A 27652-nucleotide genomic window follows, 5' to 3' on the forward strand; every position below is an offset into this window, starting at 1 on the left:
ACAGTCTGTAACAGAGGGAGTCAGAGTACAAACAGTCTGTAACAGAGTAAGTCAGAGTACAAACAGTCTGTAACAGAGGGAGTCAGAGTACAAACAGTCTGTAACAGAGGGAGTCAGAGTACAAACAGTCTGTAACAGAGGGAGTCAGAGTACAAACAGTCTGTAACAGAGGGAGTCAGAGTACAAACAGTCTGTAACAGAGGGAAGTCAGAGTACAAACAGTCTGTAACAGAGGGAGTCAGAGTACAAACAGTCTGTAACAGAGTACAAAGTCAGAGTACAAACAGTCTGTAACAGAGGGAGTCAGAGTACAAACAGTCTGTAACAGAGGGAGTCAGAGTACAAACAGTCTGTAACAGAGGGAGTCAGAGTACAAACAGTCTGTAACAGAGGGAGTCAGAGTACAAACAGTCTGTAACAGAGGGAGTCAGAGTACAAACAGTCTGTAACAGAGGTACAAAAGTCTGTACAGAGTACAAACACAAACAGTCAGAGTACAAACAGTCTGTAACAGAGGGAGTCAGAGTACAAACAGTCTGTAACAGAGGGAGTCAGAGTACAAACAGTCTGTAACAGGGAGTCAGAGTACAAACAGTCTGTAACAGAGTAAGTCAGAGTACAAACAGTCTGTAACAGAGCAAGTCAGAGTACAAACAGTCTGTAACAGTGTAAGTCAGAGTACAAACAGTCTGTAACAGAGGGAGTCAGAGTACAAACAGTCTGTAACAGAGGGAGTCAGAGTACAAACAGTCTGTAACAGAGGGAGAGTACAAACAGTCTGTAACAGAGTAAGTCAGAGTACAAACAGTCTGTAACAGAGTAAGTCAGAGTACAAACAGTCTGTAACAGAGGGAGTCAGAGTACAAACAGTCTGTAACAGAGGGAGTCAGAGTACAAACAGTCTGTAACAGAGTAAGTCAGAGTACAAACAGTCTGTAACAGAGTAAGTCAGAGTACAAACAGTCTGTAACAGAGTAAGTCAGAGTACAAACAGTCTGTAACAGAGGGAGTCAGAGTACAAACAGTAACATGTAACAGTGTAAGTCAGAGTACAAACAGTCTGTAACAGAGGGAGTCAGAGTACAAACAGTCTGTAACAGAGGGAGTCAGAGTACAAACAGTCTGTAACAGAGGGAGTCAGAGTACAAACAGTCTGTAACAGAGTAAGTCAGAGTACAAACAGTCTGTAACAGAGGGAGTCAGAGTACAAACAGTCTGTAACAGAGGGAGTCAGAGTACAAACAGTCTGTAACAGAGGGAGTCAGAGTACAAACAGTCTGTAACAGAGGGAGTCAGAGTACAAACAGTCTGTAACAGAGGGAGTCAGAGTACAAACAGTCTGTAACAGAGGGAGTCATCTGTAACAGAGGGAGTCAGAGTACAAACAGTCTGTAACAGAGGGATTCTAGAGAACAAAGAGGGAGTCAGAGTACAAACAGTCTGTAACAGTGAGTCAGAGTACAAACAGTCTGTAACAGAGGGAGTCAGAGTACAAAACAGTCTGTAACAGTGTAAGTCAGAGTACAAACAGTCTGTAACAGAGGGAGTCAGAGTACAAACAGTCTGTAACAGAGGGAGTCAGAGTACAAACAGTCTGTAACAGAGTAAGTCAGAGTACAAACAGTCTGTAACAGAGGGAGTCAGAGTACAAACAGTCTGTAACAGAGGGAGTCAGAGTACAAACAGTCTGTAACAGAGTAAGTCAGAGTACAAACAGTCTGTAACAGAGTAAGTCAGAGTACAAACAGTCTGTAACAGAGGGAGTCAGAGTACAAACAGTCTGTAACAGAGGGAGTCAGAGTACAAACAGTCTGTAACAGAGGGAGTCAGAGTACAAACAGTCTGTAACAGAGGGAGTCAGAGTACAAACAGTCTGTAACAGAGGGAGTCAGAGTACAAACAGTCTGTAACAGAGGTACAACAGTCAGAGTACAAACAGTCTGTAACAGAGGGAGTCAGAGTACAAACAGTCTGTAACAGAGGGAGTCAGAGTACAAACAGTCTGTAACAGAGGGAGTCAAGAGTACAAACAGTCTGTAACAGAGTAAGTCAGAGTACAAACAGTCTGTAACAGAGGGAGTCAGAGTACAAACAGTCTGTAACAGAGGGAGTCAGAGTACAAACAGTCTGTAACAGAGGGAGTCAGAGTACAAACAGTCTGTAACAGAGGGAGTCAGAGTACAAACAGTCTGTAACAGAGGGAGTCAGAGTACAAACAGTCTGTAACAGAGGGAGTCAGAGTACAAACAGTCTGTAACAGAGGGAGTCAGAGTACAAACAGCCTGTAACAGAGCAAGTCAGACATTCTCACTGTTCCCTATTAACTCAGAAAATTGAAAAGATCATCATTAGTATTATAATCCTGATGCTGTATGTCATGTGGAATAAATTGAACTAATAAAATTAATGCAATTATTTCAAAATGCTGTGTTTTATTGATTCAGTTAAATGGATGTCATATAAGACATCTGAACCATAACTCTATTGATTGTTTTCATATATTGCTAATCATAATGTTGATTAAAAAAGGATGCTACAAGCAAATACTAGCATAAGCTAGGAAGGTCCTTATTTAACACGTAAAGCAGCCCTGTTTGATTGGCTATTGATCAAAAGTTGTCCTTGTCCACAAGTTAACTTTGTTTAATTGCATTATATTATACATGGGCTATTTATCCCTAGCCTGTTAAACACTGTTGCAGAAAACAGTTTATCCCATAACTATGCATGTTTCACAATGGAAAATCCATGTGATAAATTCCATAGCAGTTGGTTATCGTTTTTGTTTACACACTCCAGTGTGTAAACATCTACGACATCTCTGATTGGTCAATACCAAGATCTCTTGATTCCGATTGGCTTGCCTAACAGGTAGACGCTTATTCAAAGTATTAAAAAATAGAATATTAGTTCATTATTAAGGTAATATATTTTAAGGCGGAAAGATATCATTACACATTGTATGGTGGTAAGTTTCCCTGAATGAAGAAGAGAAAATGGTCACTACAGTATAAATATAAGTTCCCCAACGCTAAAGCTCGTGTCTTTTAAAAATTTGAAAATTAACTAACTCGAGTTTGATAAACATGATAAACAACAGTCACGTGTTGGGGAACCTCTATGTCTTATAGCACTCATTTTGTTATTAAAATTGATTTCTAGCTAGCATATATATATACAATATATCTGATTAAATCAAAATAAAGAATGTTTCTAAAATGACCTGGCAAATACTGAATGTAATAATTTTTTTTTTATTTCTAAAGAAATTACAGGAAAGTATTTATACATTATATCTACATCTATCTGCATTCATCATACTCACAAATTGACAGATCGCCAGCTGTCAATCAAACTGCACGTGACTTTGTGTTTTGTATTGTGTGTGCTACGATGTTTGCTCCGACATTGAATAGAAACACGTGTGTTTGTGTGCACGAGGCGTGGCTATATAACACCTGGCGATCGGTCAATTAAGAGTTAACAAATGAAATGCAATTTTGAAATGTACAAAAAAATACATGTAGTGTAACAACTCACTTGAACTGTAATCTTTAACTGGGACAATTATTATTTCATTTTTTTAAATCAAACTTAGTTAAATTTGTTTCAATGTTTCAGGTTGCTTTTTTTTTTAATTTTTTTTCTTCTTTTAATTCAAATTAGCCCAAATTTCTTACAATGTTTTGGAATTAAACTTATATGAGAAGGATAAGTCACACTGAGTTTTTGGGCAAAGACAGCGCAGGCGCTTTTGTGTTTGTGCACTGACCGTGATGTTGGTCACGACTGATTTCCTTTGATATCCGCCGCCGCAGCCTTTGATGTAGCATGGCGGGGTGCGAGGGTTACCGTCTTACTTTCTGAAGCGGGCTGCCAATTTCATGAGCGGTCGTATTTTTTTAACGATAGTTTCAGACATTTCTTCTAAATCTTCCGTCTTTAAAGCAAGTTATAAACGTTGTGAAATTTAATTTACTTTACATTGGTGTTTCGTTTGACTCGATAAGACAAGTATTTGTTGAGAAAAAACGGTTTTTATTCCCGGTTCATAAGCGTCTCGCGTGGTGTTTAGAAGTGTAAAGAGATCAGACACGAATCCTTCTCACTTACAAATCCTTGTTACAATGTTTTGAAATTAAACTCAGATTCATTTTTTATCATTTATTTTTAAAAAATTAAACTTACATTTTTACAATCATCACAGAAGGTTGGAGAGGCACCAAGAAGACCAAATTCATCCCCACACAATATACACTGGGTAGTGCCGTTACCTATGGCATTCTTCTTCATGTTGTCTAACTTCTCAACCAATCGCCTTTAACAAAGAGGTCACATTGATATACACAGGTCAAGGTCATATGTCTATATTTGGTTTATAGGACAGACCCCCTAACAAAAAGGTCCATACCATGATGAAATACTGACCCTTAAGTCACCAAGCACACAGCTTAACTCTTTCCGTACTTTGTATTCTTTCCATATTCTGTACCAGAAGTAGTTATTAGTCTAAATCCTCGGAAAGTTTTGGGAAGGTGCCAGACAAAATGTCTAGTTTATGGCAGTTTTTGTGCATGAATTCCTTTAATTTACACTTGCTAGTGTTAGTAAATTACTTAGAAATAATCTTACGTCTTATTTAAAGATTTTATTTTGATATATTGCAATCTGGAGGGAAGATCCAATGAACCGCCATTTTGGTTATAATGATAATAACTGTTTGATTTATCTTGTGCCTCTGCCATAAAATTATATGCATGTTCAAAATAATTATTTATTTAGCAACAAGAAGGTTTCTTTTGAAATCAAAATTCCTTTTATATATCGCTGCATTGAAAACTTGAATAAGAAATTTATTGTGAAGAATGAACATCAATATTGATTGTCAACAACAGGGAAGAGGGAGGGTAAAATCCTGTCAACTATAGTTGATATAGTTGACAGTGGTACAGAAAGAGTTAATTGTGGCATACATGTATGCATACATGTAAAGATCATTCATCATATAGGTCAAGGTCAACTACAATACACATAAAGGTCAACATTAACATGTCAAGGTCACACAATAAACAGAACAAATTCAATATGTATACATGACTAAGGCCAAGGTCACACATCACAGAGGTCAGGTAATATGACAACACTAAGTTAACTTTACAACTGTGAATTGTATGCATAGAAATCTATTATATTGATTTAAATGTTTGTCACACCATACAAGTAACACTATTGCACATATAGCCAATCTATATCTTCCACTTACATTATCCACAGGACAAAATCACAGAAACAAATAATTACAGGGGAAGAAAGAAATGCTTCCTGTAGAATTTCTATTTGAACAGGATATTAAATATTATTGATCCTCAGCAGTGTAGTGAGTGAGTTCTCTATAATTGTAGGTCTGAGTGGATGTAACTGATACACAACATATCCCCTGAGTGAGGTAGATACATTATATATATATACTGGTGTAATATCACTCAACTTCTGATAGCTCCATCATAAATCATGATCAAAGCATCATTTATTAGGGAGAATAATATTCACAATTCCTGCTAATCATTTATCATATATATATTGAGTTACAGCAAATTACAAAATTAGGTATATATTGATATTGGGTTGTAATTGTTTATTTTAAATTATCTAATTATTTCACAAACACAAGATGTAGGTAAAGTATTCTATATGACATAATTGGTACTCAGATGGTATGTGTGGATTGCCTTAAAATCAAAGCAGCTGTTCTTTTCCTATAACCCTGAATCAAATATTGTATTAAATTGTATATTTCTCTCTTTGTCCTAACACAGCAAGGACCCATATATATTTACCATAATTTCGACCCAACAAGCGCTTCTCCCCTCCCTTCCCAATATTAGCATCCTTACCCTTTTTGACGGACTTAATTATATATTTCATTTAAGTCAAATTAATTAATGACAAATGAAAACTGTATACCGAGGTAAGGTTCTCTATTTGATTTCTTCTGCATGTTGATAAATGACTTTATCTATGCAATATTTTTGTAAAATGTTAACTTGAAAAAGCCAAGATTTGATCCTAGTAAGAACCAATTCTTTTTTGAATGGGCACTTATAAGGTCTAATACGGTACATAGAAAATTTCATTCATGTCTCTTGATGTAGGAAACATAACAATAAGCTACCTACCCTATACGTTCCTGTTCATTTCGCTCGAGGAAATCCGCCTTACAGATTACATTCATAATGTGCTCCTGTTCATCAATACTCAGATTGTCTCCCTTGTGGAACATCCCCAGTCGATTGGTGTGGACCGACCAACCAGTCCCCAGTCTGAAAAAGGTAAAAATTTTATAATGAAATAATGAAGGGTCAAGCTTCATCACCATAATGAACTAGGATCTACTGCTCATGTTTTTTCTACTGTACACACAAAACCAAAGGTCAGAACTAACAAAGGGTTCTCACCATCAAAGTGTCCACCTAACAGGTTCTACTGTACACACAAACCAAATTGGTGTGCTTTTTTCACTAACTTTGTTTTTTAAGGTTTCTAATGTACACTTCACAAACCAAAGTGTCCTTTAACACTAACAAGGATCTACTGTACACATAGTGTACATTTTTTTTTTTTTTTTTTTGGTTCTACTGTTAAACATAAACCAAGTGTCCAGACTCTACTAACAAGGTTCTCTTCTGTACACACAAACCAAAAGTGTCGTCTCTTTTTACTTCTTCCAGACTAACAAGGTTCTTTTTTTTCTGTCTACTGTACACTAACAAAACACAAAGTGTCCAAGGTGTTCTACTTGTGTACACATAAACCAGACAAACTAGTGTCCACACTAAACAGGTTTTCTATACCACACAATCTACCAAATGGTTCTACTATAACAAGGATCTACCACACTAACACAAAAGTGTCCACACTAAACAAGGTTCTACTGTACACACACAAAGTCCAAAGTAAACCAAAGTGTCCACACTATAAGGTTCTACTGTACACATAAACCAATGTGTCCACACTAACAAAGGATCTACTGTGTACACACAAACCAACACTAACAAGGTACTGTACTGTACACAAACTAACAAACAGACTAACAAGGATCTACTGTACACACAAACTACTAAACAAGGTACACACAAACCTAAAGTGTCCACTAACAAACAAACACACAAACCAAAGTGTCCACACTACATGGTTCTACATGTCTACTTGTACACTAAACCAAAGTGTCCAGACACACAAACAAGTGTCCACACTAACAATAATTCTACCTGTACACATAAACCAAAGAGTCCAGACTAACAAGGATCTACTGTACACACAAACCAAAGTGTCCACACTAATAACAAGGTTCTACTATACACATAAACCAAAGAGTCCAGACTAACAAGGATCTACTGTACACCCAAACCAAACACAAAATGTTCACACTAACAAGGTTCTACTGTACATACAAGTACACACAAACCAAAGTGTCCAGACTAACAAGGTTCTACTGTATCTAGTCACTAAACTTATATTTTAAATGAATCTCCAACAGGATTTATAAACATTTGAAAACAACACTAGCTATATATATAGTTGATAATTTTAGGAGTCAAGTTATTTTCTGTATATGTGCGATGTTTGTATGTTAACTTTGATATATGTGTACAAGGCACTCACTGGTCCTGTCTCAGGGTATAAAGTCACACCTCAGGGTACAAACGCTTTCTGTAAGATCGGCTGTATAGATCAAAACAAAACATTGGCAGGATAATTTACTTTTAAACTCATATACTGAATTTGGATGGAGATGGCATCACTCCTTTCAGCTATATTGCACTGAAGTACAAATGTACAGCTTTTTAGTTCTGTGTTAGACGTCGGGAGTCCACAGTACAATATAGTTACTGTTCTACTCTGTCAAATCAATTCATCAATACCCAACAAAGCCAGGAGGTCAATGAAATAGATTTTTTATAAATAATGGGTACTAGTAAGTATAAATGACCACCAATGACCGATGTGCTACCAAACACAACAACAAACTGTAGTGTGTACCTAATTAATAACCTAAGGCATGACATATAGCATCAAGGTGCCTGTCAGTGGTGATGGCCCAACGTATTACCACAAGCCCATCACTACTACGTCATGAGTTTGAATCCCATGTAGAGCAGTAGCCAGGTGCTAAGTGTAGGTTGGTGTTTTTTTCGGGATACTTCGGTTTTCCTCTACCCCTCTTAACCTGACAAATCCTTAAATGAGCCAGCCAGCTAGCTGTTGTTAGGTTGACATTAACCAATCACCAGCCAGCTAGCTTTTGTTAGGTTGACATTAACCAATCACCAGCCAGCTAGCTGTTGTTAGGTTGACATTAACCAATCACCAGCCAGCTAGCTTTTGTTAGGTTGACATTAACCAAGCACCAGCTAGCTTTTGTTAAGTTGACATTAACCAATCACCAGCCAGCTAGCTTTTGTTAGGTTGACATTAACCAATCACCAGCCAGCTAGCTGTTGTTAAGTTGACATTAACCAATCACCAGCCAGCTAGCTGTTGTTAGGTTGACATTAACCAATCACCAGCCAGCTAGCTGTTGTTAGGTTGACATTAACCAATCACCAGCCAGCTAGCTGTTGTTAGGTTGACATTAACCAATCACTAGCCAGCTGGCTTTTGTTAGGTTGACATTAACCAATCACCAGCCAGCTAGCTGTTGTTAAGTTGACATTAACCAATCACACCAGCCAGCTAGCTTTTGTTTAAGTTGACATTAACAGCCAGCTAGCTTTTGTTAGGTTGACATTAACCAATCACCAGCCAGCTAGCTTTTGTTAGGTTGACATCAACCAATCACCAGCCAGCTAGCTTTTGTTAAGTTGACATTAACCAATCACCAGCCAGCTGGCTGTTGTTAGGTTGACATTAACCAATCACCAGCCAGCTGGCTGTTGTTAGGTTGACATTAACCAATCACCAGCCAGCTGGCTGTTGTTAGGTTGACATTAACCAATCACCAGCCAGCTGGCTGTTGTTAGGTTGACATTAACCAATCACCAGCCAGCTAAGCTGTTGTTAGGTTGACATTAACCAATTACCAGCCAGATAGCTGTTGTTAGGTTGACATTAACCAATCAACCAGCCAGATAGCTTTGTTTGGTTGACATTAACCAATCACCAGCCAGATAGCTGTTGTTAGGCATTGACATTAACCAATCACCAGCCAGATAGCTGTTGTTAGTTGACATTTAACCAATCACCAGCCAGATAGCTGTTTGTTAGGTTGACATTAACCAATCAACTAGCTACTGTTGTAGGTTGACATTAACCAATCACCAGCCAATAGCTGTTGTTAGGTTGACTTTTAACCAATCACCAGCCAGCCAGCTAACTGTTGTTAGGTTGACATTAACCAATCACCAGCCAGCAAGCTGTTGTTAGGTTGACTTTAACCAATCACCAGCCAGATAGCTAAGCTGTTGTTAGGTTGACTTTAACCAATCACCAGCCAGCTAACTGTTGTTAGGTTGACATTAACCAATCACCAGCCAGCTAACTGTTGTTAGGTTGACATTAACCAATCACCAGCCAGCTAACTGTTGTTAGGTTGACATTAACCAATCACCAGCCAGCTAACTGTTGTTAGGTTGACATTAACCAATCACCAGCCAGCTAGCTGTTGTTAGGTTGACATTAACCAATCACCAGCCAGCTAACTGTTGTTAGGTTGACATTAACCAATCACCAGCCAGCTAGCTGTTGTTAGGTTGACATTAACCAATCACCAGCCAGCTAACTGTTGTTAGGTTGACATTAACCAATCACCAGCCAGCTAGCTGTTGTTAGGTTGACATTAACCAATCACCAGCCAGCTGGCTGTTGTTAGGTTGACATTAACCAATCACCAGCCAGCTGGCTGTTTGTTAGGTTGACATTAACCAATCACCAGCCAGCTGGCTGTTGTTAGGTTGACATTAACCAATCACCAGCCTGCTAGCTGTTGTTAGGTTGACTTTAACCATCAAACCAAATATAGCATTCACTTAATACTTAAACAAGGCTATATTAACTAACTCATTTATTATGTACAGTGAAGAGGACAACAAGCAGTGAAAGAATAAAGCCTGAATTTGTACTTTCTGTTGTAATTACTGCTTAAAAGCACCAGGTGCCTGTGTTTTAGTAATTCATTTGATAACATTGTGGCCTTATTCATAACCCTGGTCAATATATACTAGCCACATACAATAGAGAGAATTTCTCTTTAGCTCGACTGGTTGAGCACCAGACTTGTAACCCAGAGGTCCTGAGTTTGATCCCTGGCAGAGGCAGTGTTAAATTTAACATAGAATCATGTGCTTTCTTACCTTTATACTGTTGAATTAACATGTATTATATTAACATTGTTTGTTTTTAAAATCAAATAATTTTATAAAACATTAAATGATATATACTACATTAACTTAGCATTAAAAATATGATTCTGTATTGATGAAATATAGGCATATGTAACAAATATACTTAATCCTTCCAAAACTGTACAGATCACTCCGAGCACTATATTCAGTATATAAAGAGTATATTATCAGACATTGTTGCCATATATAGACGAATGTTAAAACAATCGACTCAGACTAAATTCAATTGATTTTAGGTCTCGGTGGACTCTCGGCTTTGTTTGCTCTTTCCATTTCCATCAATAACAGTGTTTTTGTGAGTAACGTGCCAGCAGTATTATATTATATTTCAACATGACATCCTGGCAGCATGAACAAATCACATTACTCCAGTAGTTATAGGACACCAACTGGATGATAAATGTTGCGCATTATGTAATAACAAAAAGAAACACATCAACTCCAATACAAAGATTGATACCTGCATAAAAAATTACTTCCGGCAACTTTTTGACAATAAAAGGCCATTGAAGATTGTCAGAAGATAACACAATGGTCAGAGCCATATCTTGTAATTTTCAATAACCAATAATTAAGTGTCCATGTCCATGTAATGCCCAATCCCTTCCCTCCTTTGGGCCTCTTTCTCTAATCAGCTGATCAAATGGCACACCATACCTCTCCTCCCCCTTATTCCTCCCTTCAATCAATTTGTGTTGGAGGACAATTTGATCTTTGCTTCAAATGGAATAAATAATTAATCTACTGCTCTGAATTCAGCATATCTGGTATTGTTTTATCAATGATAATGACAGAATGAGCAAGAGGACAAAAACCTGATGCATGGAAACTTTTAGTGCTAAATCATCTTATTTCACAAAACAACATAAATTAAATGATCATGCCATTTTGTTATGCAAATGTTTTCAACAAACAAAATAAAAAATTTTCAGTGAGAATAGGATGATGATCTTCTCCTTTTTGTAATACATATATATCATCTAGGGTCTTAAATGATGGTTTATTTCATACAAGATCTTAATTCTTCAGAAGTTTTCTTTTGAGAGCCTTCTCAAGCAAAGATCAAAACTTTGAGATGAGTTTCAGAATATACCATATGAAAGGAACTCAAATTTGAAATACTTTTTATTAAATAACTAACTTATATTTAAAAGAATCAAAATTTCAGAATGTGCTTCAAGTATCTTACAGATCGTGCCATTTTGTCATGACGTCTTTGAATCCTGACAAGTCAAGTCATTACATTGCTATGAATTTCTAGCCAATGAAAATCTCTGCAGTTAAATGACACTTAAGTGACATCTACGCATATATATTACATGGGTAAAGTCACTGGATATCAGGAGGATTATGTGAGAAACAAATCATTTAAAACATGTATACATCATTGAATTCTAAAAAGGTTGTGCAAATCATATTATAATAGGAGAAATGATTATGGCATGTCTATCTACCGGTACTTTGCAGTTATTACATACGTACAGATATGAAAACAGAATCCACTATATACTTACTTGGCTCGCAGGGCCAGCTGGCGGTCATTTGGACAGGTCCAGCGATCCATATTCCTGTCCCTACTTTAGGTTTGAGATCCACAACTACCTCCTAAATCCTCATGGGGGCAGATTAGTCCAACACAAGCCCGTCGCACACAACGCACTGACTGAGCGTGCTCACAGAGCCTCTGTTCCTCTTGTTAGTCTCTGTCTGCCAGCTTCTTTATAAAGCAGTGCTTCATTGCATTTCCTGTGAATGAGAAAGAGACGAAGCGCAATCAATACCAGTAGTTTTACACAGCCTCAAAGCAGTAAATGATTAGCTACAACACGTGTACCGTCTCATGACATTCAGTAAAGATAGACTAACTTGCCCTTTTATACCTTAGTCTCTGAAAGTAATTATCATTACCTACACTAATTAACAGGTTAACGTAATAAAATATACCAACATCATGCGATAATTTCAGATTTATCTACACCAATAGCTTCATAAACTCATACAGTCTCAACTTAATCGGCTTTATCTACACTACAGTCCAAAGGTAATCAGCTTTACATATACCTGCAGTCTCAAGGTAATGTGCTTTACCTACAGTACATTCTCAGGGTAATCAGCTTTCCCTATAATACAGTCTCAAGGTAATCAGTTTTAATTACACATACAGTCTCAATATAATCAGCTTTACCTACACTACAGTCTCAGGGTAATCAGTTTTATCTACATTACAGTCTCAAGGTAATCAGCTTTACCTACATTACAGTCTCAAGGTAATCATCTTTACCTATACAGTCTACAGGGTAATCAGCTTTTCCCTACACTACAAGTCTCAGGGTAATCAGCTTTACCTACACTATACAGTCTCAAGGTAATCAGCTTTACCTACACTACAGTCTCAGTCTCAGGGTAATCAGCTTTACCTACACTACAGTCTCAAGGTAATCAGCTTTACCTACACTACAGTCTCAAGGTAATCAGCTTTACCTACACTACAGTCTCAAGGTAATCAGCTTTACCTACACTACAGTCTCAAGGTAATCAGCTTTACCTACACCTACAGTCTCAAGGTAATCAGCTTTACCTACACTACAGTCTCAAGGTAATCAGCTTTACCTACACTACAGTCTCAAGGTAATCAGCTTTACCTACACTACAGTCTCAAGGTAATCAGCTTTACCTACACTACAGTCTCAAGGTAATCAGCTTTACCTACACTACAGTCTCAAGGTAATCAGCTTTACCTACACTACAGTCTCAAGGTAATCAGCTTTACCTACACTTACAGTCTCAAGGTAATCAGCTTTACCTACACCTACAGTCTCAAAGGTAATCAGCTTTACCTTACACTACAGCTTTCACTATATTACAAGGGTAATAAATTAGCTTTCCATATACCTACAGTCTCAAGGTAATCAGCTTTACCTTTACCTACAGTCTCAAGGTATATCAACTTTACCTAATACAGTATCAGGGATAATCAGCTTTTATTCTACATATACAGTCTCAAGGTAATCAGCTTTTACCTACAGTCTCAAGGTATCAGCTTTACCTACACTACAGTCTCAAGGGTAATTCAGCTTTACACTCTACCATGCAAGTCTCAAATGGTATCAGCTTTACCTTACAGTCTCAAGGTAATCAGCTTTTACCTACACTACAGTCTCAAGGTAATCCTTTACCTACACTACAGTCTCAAGGTAATCAGCTTTACCTACACTACAGTCTCAAGGTAATCAGCTTTACCTACACTACAGTCTCAGGGTAATCTTTAGGTATATCAGTCTCAAGGTTACCTACTACACTACAGTCTCAAGGTAATTAGCTTTACCTACACTACAGTCTCAAGGTAATCAGCTTTACCTACACTACAGTCTCAAGGTAATCAGCTTTACCTACACTACAGTCTCAAGGTAATCAGCTTTACCTACACTACAGTCTCAAGTAATCAGCTTTACCTACACTACAGTCTCAAGGTAATCAGCTTTACCTACACTACAGTCTCAAGGTAATCAGGTAACACTACAGCTTTGCACCTACACTACAGTCTCAAGGTAATCAGCTTTACCTTACACCTACAGTCTCAAGGTAATCAGCTTTACCTACACTACAGTCTCAGGTAATCATTTTTACCTACACTACAGTCTCAAGGTAATTAGCTTTACCTACACTACAGTCTCAAGGTAATCAGCTTTACCTACACCTACAGTCTCAAGGTAATCACTACTACAGTTCAAGTAATCAGCTTTACCTACACTACAGTCTCAAGGTAATCAGCTTTACCTACACCTACAGTCTCAAGGTAATCAGCTTTACCTACACCTACAGTCTCAAGGTAATCAGCTTTACCTACACTACAGTCTCAAGGTAATCAGCTTTACCTACACCTACAGTCTCAAGGTAATCAGCTTTACCTACACTACAGTCTCAAGGTAATCAGCTTTACCTACACTACAGTCTCAAGGTAATCAGCTTTACCTACACCTACAGTCTCTACATTACAGTCTCAGGGTAATCAGCTTTACCTACACTACAGTCTCAAGGTAATCAGCTTTACCTACACTACAGTCTCAAGGTAATCAGCTTTACCTACACTACAGTCTCAAGGTAATCAGCTTTACTACACTACAGTCTCAAGGTAATCAGCTTTACCTACACCTACAGTCTCAAGGTAATCAGCTTTACCTACACTACAGTCTCAAGGTAATCAGCTTTACCTACACTACAGTCTCAAGGTAATCAGCTTTACCTACACCTACAGTCTCAAGGTAATCAGCTTTACCTACACCTACAGTCTCAAGGTAATCAGCATTACCTACACCTACAGTCTCAAGGTAATCAGCTTTACCTACACCTACAGTCTCAAGGTAATCAGCTTTACCTACACTACAGTCTCAAGGTAATCAGCTTTACCTACACTACAGTCTCAAGGTAATCAGCTTTACCTACACTACAGTCTCAGGGTAATCAGCTTTACCTCTACACTACAGTCTCAAGGTAATCAGCTTTACCTACACTACAGTCTCAAGGTAATCAGCTTTACCTACACTACAGTCTCAAGGTAATCAGCTTTACCTACACTACAGTCTCAGGGTAATCAGCTTTACCTACACTACAGTCTCAAGGTAATCAGCTTTACCTACACTACAGTCTCAAGGTAATCAGCTTTACCTACACTACAGTCTCAAGGTAATCAGCTTTACCTACACTACAGTCTCAAGGTAATCAGCTTTACCTACACTACAGTCTCAAGGTAATCAGCTTTATTACACTACAGTCTCAAGGTAATCAGCTTTACCTACACTACAGTCTCAAGGTAATCAGCTTTACCTACACTACAGTCTCAAGGTAATCAGCTTTACCTACACTACAGTCTCAAGGTAATCAGCTTTACCTACACTACAGTCTCAAGGTATCGCTTTACCTACACTACAGTCTCAAGGTAATCAGCTTTACCTACACTACAGTCTCAAGGTAATCAGCTTTACCTACACTACAGTCTCAGGGTAATCAGCTTTACCTACACCTACAGTCTCAAGGTTATCAGCTTTACCTACACCTACAGTCTCAAGGGAATCAGCTTTATCTACACTACAGTCTCAAGGTAATCAGCTTTACCTACACTACAGTCTAGGGTAATCAGCTTTACCTACACTACAGTCTCAGGGTAATTAGCTTTACATATACTGCAGTCTCAAGGTAATCAGCTTTACCTACACTACAGTCTCAGGGTAATCAGCTTTACCTACACTACAGTCTCAGGGTAATTAGCTTTACATATACCTGCAGTCTCAAGGTAATCAGCTTTACCTACACTACAGTCCTCAAGGTAATCAGCTTTACCTACACTACAGTCTCAAGGTAATCAGCTTTACCTACACCTACAGTCTCAAGGTAATCAGCTTTACCTACACTACAGTCTCAAGGTAATCAGCTTTACCTACACTACAGTCTCAAGGTAATCAGCTTTACCTACACTACAGTCTCAGGGTAATCAGCTTTACCTACACTACAGTCTCAGGGTAATTAGCTTTACATATACCTGCAGTCTCAAGGTAATCAGCTTTACCTACACCTACAGTCTCAGGGTAATCAGCTTTACCTACACTACAGTCTCAGGGTAATTAGCTTTACATATACCTGCAGTCTCAAGGTAATCAGCTTTACCTACACTACAGTCTCAAGGTAATCAGCTTTACCTACACTACAGTCTCAAGGTTATCAGCTTTACCTACACTACAGTCTCAAGATAATCAGCTTTACCTACATTCGCAAGGCAATCAGATTTATCTACACCTATACAGTCTAAATGTAATCAACTTTAAAGTAATTAGATAAAGACCAAATGGATTAGTCTGATTTCAGACAATATGATATAAACTTACTTAGAAAGGGATATCAATTGTATATAAAGGTGAAATTATTTTTGTTTTTTGATTGATAGATTTTATTTAATGAAATTCTTTATTTTAATTTTCATTGCAAAACAATATTTTCAAAACAAATAGTATTATTGATTATAAAATGATTTCTACATCATGTAATAAGCATTATAGATTTAAATGTGTTAACAAACATGTTTTGAATAATTAATAAGCTATAAGTAAATCCTCCATTTACACACATATATCATAGAATAACACTAATTAATGAAAAAGTAACAATATTATCATATTGATGATAATCATGGTCCTTGTTAAAAAAAAACCCACACTTTTAGGAGAATTAACAGATTAAATCTCGAGATGAGAAATGATCATATCTGAAAGACTGGACATCAAAACAACTCTTGTACTTAAGATTATGGCTAGGATTCCTTGAATAATTTCCATTTGAAATTAAAGACAGCCATTGATTTCTTCACATCTCGATCCTCTAAGAAACATTGCAAAAACACTGCAATGAAAGACATTAACTGAACCTTCATTCCGAATCAAAATCAGCTCAGCAAAAATAATCAATTCTCTGCAAATGACAAGAATCCCTCGTTAATGAGTTAGAGAACATTTATCCACTTCATCTAGAGGGTTTTAATTTCTCATTTCATCAATTGAAGACCTAGGTAATTAATGCAGAGAGTTTAATACCAGGCTAAGTGTTAAGAAATCCAACTAAAATTTCAATTTGGCTGTGAAGCGATAATCTAATTTTGAAATTAAAACAATCAATAGACTAATTAAAGTGATAATTTTGTTTTTATGAGAACGAAATTAAATAGAACTAATGCAATTGCGTTTAAGATCACAATTAAGCTTTACCATGGGGAGGTATAAACTAAATCATGAGGTCCAGGACTTTGGGAGTAAGATACCAAGGAACTCTGAATGCTGTTCAGAAGATAGCTAGAAGCCGGCTTTCTGGCTTTTCTCTAAGAATATCCCATTATTGATCCAGCCACACACAACTCACACAGCACAATGGAGGCTAATAACACACAACCGAAACTTGGAAACAAAATCTATAGTGTCTCTTTGTGATTGATGTACCAGACACTTTACGTGTGCCCATGTTCCATAATTATGGACTCAAAGATCAGGGAGTTCAGGCAGGAACAACAGAATGTACCATAGAATGTACTTCAGTCAGGTGATCAGGGAGTTCAGGCAGGAACAACAGAATGTACCATAGAATGTACCGTAAAAACTTGTGTAATTTGCGCAATTTTTCTGTGCAAAAATAAAATATGAAGTTGGGGGTGCGCAAATTACATTGCAGGGTACTTCAGTCAGGTGATCACAGTAGGCAATCACAGATCAGATAGTGTCCATCAGGTAATTGCAGATCAAATACAGCATGTCAGGCAATCACAAAGCGGGATGAGGGTGGGTGGTAAGATTCAGATGATCACAGATCAGGGAGTGCCAGGTAATTGTGGCAGATCAGGGAGTGTCTGTCTGGTAATCACAGATCAGGGAATGACTATTTGGTAATCAAAGATCAGGGAGGTCCGTCTGGTAATAACAGATCAGGGAGTGTCTGTTTGGTAAGCACAGATCAAGGAGGTCTGTCTGGTAATCACAGATCAGGGAGTGTCTGTCTGGTAATCACAGAGCAGGGATCAAGTGTCTGTCTGGTAATTATAGATCAGGGAATATCTGTTAGGTAATCACAGATCAGGGAGTGTCTGTCTGGTAATCACAGATCAGGGAGTGTCTGTCTGGTAATCACAGAGCAGGGATCAAGTGTCTGTCTGGTAATCACAGAGCAGGAAGTGTCTGTCTGGTAATCACAGATCAGGGAGTGTCTGTCTGGTAATCACAGATCAGGGAGTGTCTGTCTGGTAATCACAGATCAGGGAGTGTCTGTCTGGTAATCAGAGAGCAGGAAGTGTCTGTCTGGTAATCACAGATCAGGGAGTGTCTGTCTGGTAATCACAGATCAGGGAGTGTCTGTCTGGTAATCACAGATCAGGGAGTGTCTGTCTGGTAATCACAGAGCAGGAAGTGTCTGTCTGGTAATCACAGATCAGGGAGTGTCTGTCTGGTAATCACAGATCAGGGAGTGTCTGTCTGGTAATCACAGATCAGGGAGTGTCTGTCTGGTAATCACAGATCAGGGAGTGTCTGTCTGGTAATCACAGATCAGGGAGTGTCTGTCTGGTAATCACAGATCAGGATGCAGGGAGTATTTGAACCCTGACTGATATATGTCTTTGTCTTGTTTCAATGCTTAATACTGTTAAGATTGTTGCAAAATAAACTTTTACAAACAAAATGTTCTATACTGTGTGGTCAGATTGCTGTATCTGCCAGGATCAATCAATAATAGGAAGCTATGAGAGTCAGACCAGTGACTTGGGACCACTTAACTCCAAACTGACATTTGCTACATAGGGCATGCTGAAGTGAAATACAGTACCTATTTAAGATCCCTATCGAAGATTATCTTTAATTTTCTTAATTTTATTGTTGGGATTTATCAATTAAAGCCTAGCTAGTGTTAAGTTTAAATTGGCTTTAATTTTTGTTTGTAGTCCATCATACATATGGTAAAGTAATAATTTAGCTTATTCCTTGCCTGTTATGTAACTTGATCAGCAAGTTTCAGCATTGAAATTTAAGTGGTTGTTGCTTTCAATAAATTTACTGACTTGTACATGCTTATTCAGATTTTCATCATTTCCATCTATCCAACTAATGGTTCCTTTAATTTCCTAAATATCTGGCTAGGTTCTTCATCAAACTACTCCAGTAAAAGGAAATCATTTTTTTCCAAACTTGGTTTGATAGTGATAAATGCTGTAAATTAAATACCAACTTTTTCTCATTCGGAATAACTCACGTACCAGGTTATACCCGATAACATTTGTGCATTACTAGTATATCAAATAGTGATGGAACATCACTCTTTGTTATCTTCCCGCTGAAACAACGTTAGCGTGGGGCATCATTGGTGGTTTTCCGATCATCGATTATAACAGATAATTGATCGATTGAAGCAAATCTAAGCGACAATCGATTACAAAAAAACTAAATTGATTAGTGAAATTTACGCTGTATTCCAGAATCAACACCGGACGTTGTTTTTAGTTTTTAGTCACTAGGGTTGCGTAAACGCTTGACCTTACATGCATACCTGTAAAGCGTACAAGTGACGCAGACGCTGTACACAAAATGGAAGACGAACTGTATAATCACCCAGGAGCTACCGGTAGTTCCTCGCGAGTGTGGCAATATTTCGGGTTTAAAAAAATTAAAGATGGCCCTCCAAAAAAGGAGAATTTGGATATGATGAACGTGTCTTCAGTCTGGCTTGTGGTTTAGTAAATAAGAAACGTGCAAGGATGTCTCCAGAGCACGTTGATACGATAATATTCCTGAACAAAAACATGAAAGACTATTGGTGAATATTATGTTACTAACTTACTGAAGTTACTGTACCGTATAATACTGATCAAAGTGTTTTAATTAGTGATTATTGAATCTGTATTTCTAGTCATTCTACATTCTTCTCTATGATATTGGGACTTTTAAGTTAACTTCAAGAGTTTGTGTGACCTGAACGTGTTTGAAAGATTCAGTTAGATAATCCATAATACTGTGAAGTAAAAATGATCCTTTAGTCATGAGGGCATGTAGATATTGGTTATGTTTAAACCAGATATTATTGTTCAGAGTTCTAAAGAGTGAAATGTTAAAAGTTAAACTAACTGTATAATACTGATCAAAGTGTTTAGTGATAATTGAATCTAGTCATGAGGACATACACTTTCTAGTCATTCTACATTCCTCTCTGGTTTATCTGTTTTAATAAAAACAAAAACCTTTAAACATGTCTTTTATTTCTAGATTTAAAACAAAACAGCACATTGTTTTCTTATGTCTTCTTTGTATTTATAAGAATCTTTAATATGTTGTACATTTATTATTAGATCAAACAAATCCGATTATAATCGATAATCGATCGGAAGAGGCCATCCGATTATCCCGATTAATCGATAATGAAATTCTATCCGATTCCCACCACTAGACGTCATCATACAACGTCATTCCATCACCAATAGATACTATAGCCCCGCACAAATATTATCGGGTATCACGTGGTACATGAATTATTCCCATTGGTTCATTTCAGTAGTTAATCAAGATCAAGCTACATCAATATGGAAAATAGTTTTGTTTCTTCACTCTCCTCCCCCTTTTCACCTAGTCAAGTCTATATATAGCACTGTGACACAGGCACACCTACCGCATTCAACCCAATAAGCAATAAGCACCCAGAGTGCTTAAAAAAATTAAAGCAAAAAAGGGGGCCACCTAATAGAAACTAATTTTGACTAGTCTAAATCAAATCGGTAAGAAAACCAACAAAGTTTTGATATTTTCAGTCTGCATTTAATTTGAATAAAATGAAACTGAGGACTTAAAAAGAGGGAGGGGCGAATATCATTTTCATCACATAATCCGCCAGATATCCAGTGACTTCGCTCATGTAATATTGCATTATTTTATTGGCGGCCAGCATTTTTCATTGGCTGTGCAGAACAGGAAATTCATTGTGCCTTAATTAATGACAGAAACAATAAAGTGATATCAGGACAAATGACGTGATGGCAATATTTTGAGGACAGCAGGATAAAATTGCAATTGAGGCCTCAAATGGGTGAGGGGCGCTTATTGAGTCGAATACGGTAATTAAACACTCATTTACTATCCTACAATTTTATATGGTGATATTAACTAAGTGTCCTATATGCAAGGACCAGGTGAGATAAAAGGTGCCTTGGTTATAGAGAACTTTATTCTGTCTTTGCATATATCACAGAGTTATAGCTCCCTTGTGGGGATTGTGACTTCGTTATTTTGTGAGTCAAATTCACATGATTTTTTCTTTGAGAATTATGAGGTACATTAAGCTCATTCCATGCTTATCTGCAAAGGCAGATAACTCTGTAATGTTCATGCAAAAATAATACAGAATAGCGAGGTAGTTGTGAAGTTTTACCGTTCTTACCGTTAATGTCAACTGTGTGGAATAAACAACATCTTCTATCAAGTTTATCTCTTAGATACCCCTTAAGGAAGTTGTCGCACTTCCTATATTAAGGATATGACTGTTGATGTAAAAGGAAATTGTAATGTTTGAATATTGTTTTGTAGATAATCTTACCCTAGATAATCGAACCCTAGGTACATGTAGCAGGTTCCAACATTAGGTAGCAGGTTCGAACCCTAGATAGCAGGTTAGAACCCTAGGTAGCAGGTTTGAACTCTGGGTAGAAGGTTCGAACCCTAGGTAGAAGGTTTGAATCCTAGTTAGCAGGTTCAAACCCTAGGTTGCAGGTTCAAACTCCAGGTAGCAGGTTCCAACCCTAGGTAGCAGGTTTGAACTCTAGGTAGAAGGTTCGAACCCTAGGTAGCAGGTTCGAACTTTAGGTAGAAGGTTCGAACCCTAGGTAGATAATCTTACCCTAGATAATCGAACCCTAGGTACATGTAGCAGGTTCGAACCCTAGGTAACAGGTTCAAACCCTAGGTTGCAGGTTCAAACTCCAGGTAGCAGGTTCCAACCCTAGGTAGCAGGTTTGAACTCTAGGTAGAAGGTTCGAACCCTAGGTAGCAGGTTCGAACCCTATAGGTAGCAGGTTCGAACCCTAGGTAGCAGGTTCAAACCCTAGGTAGCAGGTTCAAACCCTAGGTAGCAGGTTTGAACCCTACGTAGAAGGTTCGAACCCTAGGTAGCAGGTTCGAACTCTGGGTAGAAGGTTTGAACCCTAGGTAAAATGTTCGAACCCTAGGTAGCAGGTTCAAACCCTAGTTAGCAGGTTCAAACCCTAGGTAGAAGGTTCCAATCCTAGGTAGCAAGTTCCAACCCTAGGTAGCAGGTTTGAACTCTAGGTAGAAGGTTCGAACCCTAGTTAGCAGGTTCAAACCCTAAGTAGCAGGTTCGCACCCTAGGTAGAAGGTTCCAATCCTAGGTAGCAAGTTCCAACCCTAGGTAGCAAGTTTGAACTCTAGGTAGAAGGTTTGAACCCTAGATAGAAGGTTTGAATCCTGGGTAGAAGGTTCGAACCCTAGGTAGCAGGTTTGAACTCTAAGTAGAAGGTTCGAATCCTAGGTAAAAGGTTCGAACCCTAGGTAGAAGGTTCGAACCCTAGGTAGCAGGTTTGAACTCTAGGTAGAAGGTTCGAACCCTAGTTTGCCTGTGCATTTTCAATCCTGTGTTGTGTGATCAACAGAACTCAATTTTCTGGCAGAAGTTCCATTGAATACAGCTGTACATTTTTATATGCTGTACATCTATTCATTGTACTCCAACTCTCTGAAGCCAAACTAACGGGTTTATATTGCATGTGACATGTTATGATTGTGTGTCTGTGTGAACAGGCGAATCAATTATTCTATATATATATATATATACTACATCGATATGTGCTGATCTCATATGATACAAGATTTCATAACAACCTACGTGTCCCACTCCAAAACCCCATATGTAAGCCTAGCTGAATCTATAATGGCCTTTACAGTCTAAAACGGTTTGGATAGAAACAGCATATGAAACTGGCTTACATGGTGTGATATTTTAGTCCATATTTTAAGTCCATATCATAACCCAGTGATGACGATCCACCGAAGGCAGCTGCGATCGATAAAAATCCGTCGTGTTCACAGATGTCTGCCAGTCGTGTTGCTGATGGCGACACACACAGCCTCCAGTTAAAAAACTTATTTAGGCTCTAGTGGATACACTTACATATTGTCTCGATGTCTAAAGAGGAAATGGAGAATGTAAAAATAAAATACATACCCCAACACACCTACAGTCCAACACTGTCGAACTGCAACTGGATTCCGCGGCTTGACACTTGCTTTTCCGGAAACTGAACTGATTATCAACAAACTCTGTGAGCATGCGCAGTGAATAGTGACAGTAGCCACAGGGGCTTGCCAGCCACTTGAAACGATTAGGCCTTGAGCATTTGTCAGCGGTTTACAAACCAGAGATAAACTCTGCTTGTGATCCCAAACATAGTATTTAATATATTTTGAATTTAATTTATTTGAAAAATCCTGATCAATTTTCAGTAACTAGGCCTAGAACCATGCTACGATGTAAGTGATAGGAACCCTTGGAGTATCGATGATGATCTGTACAGCGTACATGATGTTTCTGATTACAAATCCTCGGAATCCACGGTATTCATTGTTTTGCATGTACATGTACCCGCTAGCAATCTGCTACTACATGTACATTGGACACGAAGAATGTATCTTGCGTGTTTAAGTGAGTCGGACATGTACAGCTTATAGTGTTATAGGCTCAAGGATTTATAAGTCTTTGGTACACGCACAGGAGTTTGACGGTCTGTTAGTAATATATACGATTAATATAAAAATACCCCAATTTTATATAATATATTTTTAAATTTATATATTTATAGATCTACTATATATTATAAATCCTTGAGTCTGATTAAGTAGGTAAAGTTGGAAGTAGACTAAAGGTTACACATTGTGCACATGGTGTGAACTACGAGTGGACACGGAGTGCACGAGGTTTACACCACAGGTAGACATGGAGTGCACTACGTGTGAACACGGTGTCCATTACAGGTGGACATCGTGTCCAGGTAATATGTACACTACATTCAGACCACAGATCGACTAGCTGATGTGTTAGGAGATATGTATGGTGGCATATTTCTGCCATCGAGTTGCCGACGTACGACTTAATGATGTCGACATAATTAAGGTATTATGTCGACATCATATAGGAAGATGTCGACGTAAACAGAAGAATATGTCGACTTACCACATGTACCTGCCCACATAATGATTCCAAGATATTTATGTAGAATGTCGGTAACTCGGCGATTAATCGTGTTTATGCTCGGGTGTGACACCGACTTGTCAGTTATTGATGTCGACATCTAAACTAAAAGATGTCGACATCTGGTCTTGAAAGTGGAAATCAAAGGCCACTCTTTCATGACGCACTGTGTATATGCAGCAAGGTACCATACAGCAGAGATCGACGTTTATTTGATTTCAAAACTAAAAATTGTGATCCTGCACATCCCGGCCATGCAGCTGTAATTAACCAACGTGTACGTAGCTGTTAGTCCGAGCTGAGGAAGTTAGAGTGCAAGAGGACTCTGCTTTGTACAACGTATTTACTAATATAGGGGTATAACCGTGGGTTGAAAATTCGTTTAAAAGCTCTGTGTGTGTTTGTTGATTGGCATTCGTACCAAGTCCATGTAGTACATACCGTACTATACTATATTAAAAGAATGAATGAAATTTTTTTTTAAAAAATGCAAAACAATGATTTTTTCATGTTTTGTTTTCTTGCGAATCACGAAAAATACCAGTTACGTAATTTAAAAGCCATAACGGTCACAGAACAGGTACACAATACACATTGGGAAACCAGCTTTACTTGTTAACTTGCCCTGTCCATATATAAATACATAAATATTTACATCCCTCGATACACTTATATAAAGGCACAACGAATTTTCCTTACGGTCAACCTTTCGACTAAAAATCCTCCCGGAACGCAGTTTTATTAGGATTTATTAAGACAATTGATGGATGCAGGCTGGAAGCCTCTATATCCATATCAACAATATATACATTCATAAAATAAGTAAATAAATTCCAGTATATCAATGGCTATGATCCTACAATATAGACTATTAGATTTTAAAACAAATGTTTTTCTAGTGTTCATCTAACATTACTTCAAAGTTGTATACAGTATCTGCATCTATAATATGTTGCGGCAATTTATTCCATATGTCTACTATTCTGTTACTGAAAATATTTCTATCTTAATTCTAAATTGCAACGTTTCTTAAAAATTTTCTCAGAGTGACCTGTCGTTCTGCCTGTACTGTCCATTTGCAAAAAGTTCTCAGTTACTCTACGATCATATTATGTTTTTTCATTTTAAAAACATTTATAATGTCCCCTCTAGTTCTCCGATGTTGTAAAGTTGGAAGATTTAGTCTTTCTAAGCGTTCCTCGTATGTTAGGTTTTTGAGGTTTTAAGCTCCAAACTCGGGATACATAGATCTGCATCTATTTTTCGTAGTAAAAACACGCGTTCATTGTAGTCATACGTAGTAAAAAAAAAGTCACGTGCTTATACTTCATTCATGCCATTGGTCGGAATATACAATTGTATTATGGGTAACTAGTGACCACGTGATTGTGTGTTTACTTCCAAATATGGTGATAGTTTGCTTGCCATTTCTTCGGAAAAAGTGATCTATTTGAAAACATTTGAACTCCAAAATGTTATTAATATTGCATGCATATCATTTTGACTTGCACATATGCACTGTTTACTATAAATAATGAACTGAAATGAGTTATAAAACTGATATTTCCTCGTTTTGTAAATAAATGATATAATGCGAATTTACCAATTCAATAGGTCTAACCGTCTAATCTAGGATCAGCGAAGATCGGCTACTCCCGGCTAAATTCGTAGAATTATAAATTTATATTGATATATAATTACCTGCTTTAGGTTTCAGAACAGATACATATAACACAGAGAAAATAAGATTACTAAATACCAGGTCAGAGAAATCACTATATTTGGAAGTAAACACAATCATGTGATCACTAGTTACCCATATTACAATTCCATATTTATTTCGGCCAATGGCATGAATGAGGTATAAGCACGTGACTTGTTTTACTACGTTTGACTACAAAGAACACGTGTTTTGTGCCATTATTGGGCAAATCCCCCGCGGATCGTGGTTTCATTTACACCATTAGAAATTGCTAAGCAATACTATCATTTCATAGTTTAATTTCCAAATTCTTTCCAAACAAATGGTTAGCTTCCGCGTAGCCCACTTAGCTTTTTGGGAATCTAATACATGTACTTGTACACATGCTAAGGAAAATGATGTGCATGCACGGGCTAATGTGCTAAATTGGGACCTACATTATGCTTCGGTAGGTTCCGCACGAAAATGCCTAGATACTACTGGTTATATTAGTATATCGTTTTGTTTGTCAGAATTACTCTTCATAGATTGAAAGGTCTCAAGGCCCTCTACCAATTTTATGAATTTCATGGCCCTGCATGGGGTCTCGGAATTTTCCCCAGGGAAGAGGGTCAAATTTACCATAGTTTATATAGGGAAACACATTTACGAGCATTATTTGCTCGATTTTCATAGGAAATGTAGCAGATGTAATGGAATCAACATAATGGCAAAAAAATTGTCCGTCTGACTGTGTTTTGAGCTACACAAGCGCGTGGGAGCAGTAGACAGGTAAGTCAAATAGTCAGACTAAATTGAATTTTTACAGCTAAACACTTTGTTGATAGATCAATAATATGAGAGCCATTAAAATTTAATCTGTTGAAAAAGATTTGGTTACATTGTAAATACTATATCACCAATGCTAGGAGATGCGCACGTCAGTAAATGAGTTTATTTTTATTTCAAATTCTTTAAAGCATTGTTGGTTTTTCCTAAGTTGGACATTGAAATGGTGGAAGAAGTTTTTTTTTCATCTCCTTGACATTGCAGTCTTTACAAAAAAATGAGTCAACACCCAGTGCTTCAAAGCAGAAATATATATAATATTATTTATATGTGTTTCTGTTCAAAGGGTATCAAGGTGATGAAATACAAGTACAAACACATAACGTCAGCTGATGAAGCATATGTACTATGGAAAAGAAAATATATCTGTCTTAATTCTTAAGGATTCAATAATTTGGGCTTTGAAGTTGCATTTTAATGCTAAAAAAAACAATAAAGAATCCGGAACTTTGATCAAGTACATATGAATGTTTTAAAGATGCTCCATCGCCGATAGAACATAAATGATACACATCATTTGAACAATAATTGGTGTTTAATCGTGTGTATATATGTCTAATTAACACACAAAAAATAAAATAATTAATTACTCTGCAACCAGTACTTCATTTCATATAGGACATAGTGCGACGGAATTTTTTCGGGATGCAATTAATTATTTTTAATATTTTTATCTTCAAGTAAAATGAAAAGCTGAAACTTTTCAATGGTGGTAATGATGTAAAGTCAGTAACTTTTGTAACTGAAGAAAAATTCTAAATCGTCTGCTTTTGTTTTTGATAGATAAAAAAAATACCATTTGTCAGTGGTGGATCATCTTTAAATGGGAGCATAAAAAAATTACATCAAAAGCTTTTTGTGTGAAGTCATGAAAGTTAACATTCTACATTCTCATTATCTATTAATTTCACAATTTCAGAATAGAAATTATCTGCGATCTTTTCATGGAGGCTGA

The 27652-nt window shown here is 37.4% G+C and overlaps 1 protein-coding gene across 2 annotated transcripts in view; it reads right to left on the reverse strand.

The window, feature by feature from the left end:
• Positions 1-23244, reverse strand: part of LOC138331845 (rabphilin-3A-like) — a 61838-nt gene extending 38594 nt beyond the window's left edge. For both annotated transcript variants that reach the window (XM_069279674.1, XM_069279673.1), the window contains exons 1-4: positions 23145-23244; positions 11915-12146; positions 6177-6320; positions 4189-4318 (exon numbers count right to left, since the gene is read on the reverse strand). In XM_069279674.1, the coding sequence (XP_069135775.1) occupies positions 4189-4318; positions 6177-6320; positions 11915-11964 (324 nt within the window). In that variant the 5' untranslated portion in view covers positions 11965-12146; positions 23145-23244. The remainder of the gene's footprint in view (positions 1-4188; positions 4319-6176; positions 6321-11914; positions 12147-23144) is intronic.
• Positions 23245-27652: the final 4408 nt, after the last annotated feature.

This window comes from Argopecten irradians, chromosome 9 (assembly GCF_041381155.1).
Source record: "Argopecten irradians isolate NY chromosome 9, Ai_NY, whole genome shotgun sequence".
NCBI lineage: Eukaryota > Metazoa > Mollusca > Bivalvia > Pectinida > Pectinidae > Argopecten > Argopecten irradians.